The sequence below is a fragment of the Miscanthus floridulus genome, chromosome 8 (genome assembly GCF_019320115.1).
Source record: "Miscanthus floridulus cultivar M001 chromosome 8, ASM1932011v1, whole genome shotgun sequence".
In the NCBI taxonomy this organism is placed as follows: Eukaryota; Viridiplantae; Streptophyta; class Magnoliopsida; order Poales; family Poaceae; genus Miscanthus; species Miscanthus floridulus.
The window spans coordinates 100,601,831-100,605,389 of NC_089587.1; the positions used below are offsets into that span (position 1 = coordinate 100,601,831).

General features: G+C 53.6%; 1 protein-coding gene across 1 annotated transcript; it reads left to right on the forward strand.

The window, feature by feature from the left end:
• Nucleotides 1-2,002: 2,002 nt before the first annotated feature.
• LOC136469644 (uncharacterized) lies at nucleotides 2,003-2,838 on the forward strand. The gene is made up of 3 exons (XM_066467756.1): nucleotides 2,003-2,098; nucleotides 2,255-2,325; nucleotides 2,439-2,838. Exons 1-3 carry the CDS (start codon nucleotides 2,003-2,005, stop codon nucleotides 2,836-2,838), a joined length of 567 nt encoding a protein of 188 aa, XP_066323853.1.
• The last annotated feature ends 721 nt before the right edge of the window (nucleotides 2,839-3,559 follow it).

The window sequence follows — 3,559 nt, forward strand, 5'->3', positions numbered from 1 at the left end:
CACTTGTAAGGCCATCCCCTTCATCTATAAAAGGGGATGCGCTCTCTCCCAAGAGACTCAGTTGATTCAAGTTCATACAAGCTAATCCAGATCGATCAAGTTCACTAGCTCACAACCATAGAACCACCAGGTTCAGACCTCAAGCACACGCTTGAACACTTAGCTCATAGAGGAGCTCTTGTTGCCCATGCCACAAAAACCATATGATTGGTTCCCCTACAGCCTCATGTCCTCCACAGATGTGTATGCATGGGGGCTCCAAAGGATGTTGGCGCCATCGCCCCTCACATCTGAATTTGTGGGAATGGCAAGCTATGCTCCCGCCACTCTCCATGAACTCCCGGATGACGAGGGTGAGAGCGACGGCTCCAGCATCAGCCATGTGGCACCTCGCCACCGTCAGTCCTAGGAGTGCACTATGGCAGATGCTCAAGGACAGTCACTGGTGGTTGTGGAATCTATGTAGACTCACACCCCTCTAGACCCACATGCAGGGGCCCTCGCGTCTGCATGAGCGCACGCTGAGGAATTACGACAATGGCAACAGAACCAGTCGCCACCTGCGCCAGCGCATTTGGTGCAGCACATTGAGCCCTATGCGCATGGCCTGGCTGGTGGCACTCGGGGTCATGCCCGTCAGGTCCAACATGACATCATGAATGATGGGGACAATCTCCCATAGTTCGCTTGGGCTGGCCAAAACATCACCATCGCCCCTCACCTCTGGGTTCTAGTAGAAGCCGCCGCTGTTCAACAGGCAAAAAGCTCCACATCGTGACTCCAACACATGCCCTCTCTCCCCACTGGGGGAACGAGGATGTGCTAGACAGATCACTCCATCTGCTTGCTGCTACAGCCGCCAGGTGCGGCCCAGGGGGTGGCAGCCATGCCATGGTCTAACCTGGCACTTGCTCCACACTAATCATTGGTACACGAGTGGCCCAGTCCACACCAGAACGCTTGCAGCATCGTCAACAACCGGCATCGGGCCTAGCATGATGATGATGTCCACCGAGCAATGGCAAGAGCAGGCAACAGGGATCCCGGTCAAACCATCGAGGGGAGCAGTGAACCACACCCCAGACACGGTCGCCGATCGGACGACCGGAGTCCTTGCCCTGAGGGTCTAGGGCCATGGGCCTTTGACCAGTGTATGTGGAGAGCACCGTTCCCATAGCGCTTCCGACCACCCACCAACATCACCTAGTACACTAGGGAGACAAACCTCGGTATTTGGCTCAAAGATTTCTGGCTCGCCTACCGAGCCGGAGGGGTGGATGATGACTATTTCATCATTCAGTATCTCCCCATCTTTGTGGGGGAACATGTTCAGGCATGGCTTGAATTCCTCCCCCATGACAGCATCTACAACTGGGTGGACCTCAAGAGGGTCTTTGTTAGAAATTTCCAGGGGACGTATGTCCGCCCTAGGAACTCCTAGGACCTCAAGAGTTGCCGGCAGGAGCCTGGCAAGTCCCTACGGGACTACATCCATAGGTTCTCCCAATGATGCAACTCCCTCCTTGATGTCATCGACATGGACATCATCAGCGCATTCCTCTTTGGGATGACCTACGAGTCCCTAATCCACAAGCTTGGATGCCTGAAGCCCCGTACCACCCGCGACCTGCTCGACGTCGCCACTAACCATCCCTCCGGTGAGGAAGTAGTCCGAGCGGTCTTCAACAGAGGCCAGGACAAAGGCAAGGCCAAGTGCATGGACCAAGATGAGGGCCCCTACACATAGAGGGGTGAGAAAAACAAAAAAGATCGGTGCCAGTCGGACAACACCGCGTTGGTCACTGTGGCTGAGCGCATGGCCGAGCAGCCCCAACAGGGACTGCCTGACCACTTCAACAAACTCATGGATAGTCCATGCACCAACCACTCCTACCCCATCAAACACCTCTACAAAGAGTGTGAGCTCCTCAAATGTTTCCTACGATAGGCTAGTGGGCCAAAAGAAGGGAACAACAAAGAGGTGGCAACCAAGAAAGGAGGCATGACGGGCAAGGACAGGGATGGTTTCCCTGACGCTAATGAATGCATCATGATCTTCGGTGGATCTGATGCCATCTGGTCCAAGCGCCAGCACAAGGTTCGCTATAGAGAGGCATGGGCCACTGAGACAGCCATCCCCTCCTTCCTTAGCTAGTCAGAATCTCTTATCACCTTTGATCAAAGGGACCATCCCTCCCACATCGCGAGACCGAGATGCTACCCGCTTGTCGTTGACCCCATCATCTACAAGAAGCACCTCACCAAGGTGCTGATGGACGGAGGTAGTGGCCTCAACATCCTCTACATTGACACCCTCGACGCCATGTGCATCCCCTGATCGGAGCTCTGCCTGGTGGCTCTCCCTTCCATGAGGTAATCTCAGGAGCACAGGCATACCCACTCAGGTAGATTGACCTACCCATCACATTCGGCAATAGGGCCAACTTCTGCTTGGAGGTCCTCACCTTTGAGGTGGTGGACTTTGCAGGGTCCTACCACGCCATCTTGGGGTGGCCATGCTACACAAAATTCATGGAAATCCCCAACTACACCTACCTCAAGCTGAAGATGCCGAGACCGAGTGGCATCATCACCGTGAGCAGTGCCTTTTCGCACGCCTTCACGTGTGACTACGAGCACTACAAGCTCGCCACTATGGTCATCAACTCATTCGAGCTCCCGTGGCTTAGGGAATCATTGGCCCCAGCAATCCCAGACTACAACAAACCAACCTCCTCGGTGGCCTTCTGTTTGCTTAAGGAAACCAAGGTGGTGGGAATCGACCCCATCAACCCAACCAAGACAGTTCAGATCGGGACCCAGCTCTTGGCCAAATAGGAATGCGAGCTCATTGACTTCCTATGCGACAATCACGATGTCTTCGCATGCTAGCCTTCCGACATGCCAGGCATACTGTGGGAGGTCACTGAGCATGCACTATGCCTTGTCCTGGGCTCAAAGCCCGCTAAGCAGTGCATGCATTGCTTCAACGATGAGAGGCGTAGGGCCATAGGCAAAGAGATCGCTAAACTCCTAGCTGCTGGATTCATTAGAGAGGTATTCCACTCTGACTGGCTTGCCAATCCTATTCTTGTTAAAAAGAAGACCAGGAAGTGGAGAATGTGCGTTGATTACACTGGCCTCAACAAAGCGTGTCCAAAGGATCACTTTTCCCTATCGTGCATAGACCAGATAGTCGACTCCATCTTGGGTTGCAAGATCCTCTCCTTTCTAGATGCCTACTCGGGCTATCACCAGATCGCGATGAAAGAGTCTAATCAGCTCACAACCTTGTTCATCACCCCGTATGGTTCATACTACTATGTAACCATGCCATTCGGCTTGAATAACATTGGTGCCACCTACCAAAGGTGCATGCAGCAATGCTTCACCAACCAAATCCACCTGCTCGATCAACCTGATCAAGCCAAGCGACCAAGACCAACGATCGCTACCAACAAGACGCAGTCGACCTGCTCAAAGAGGCCCATGAGACAACCATCATCTGCTCCGCTTGCTACCAACAACCCCTCCGCAAGTACCACAAAAGGAAGATTAG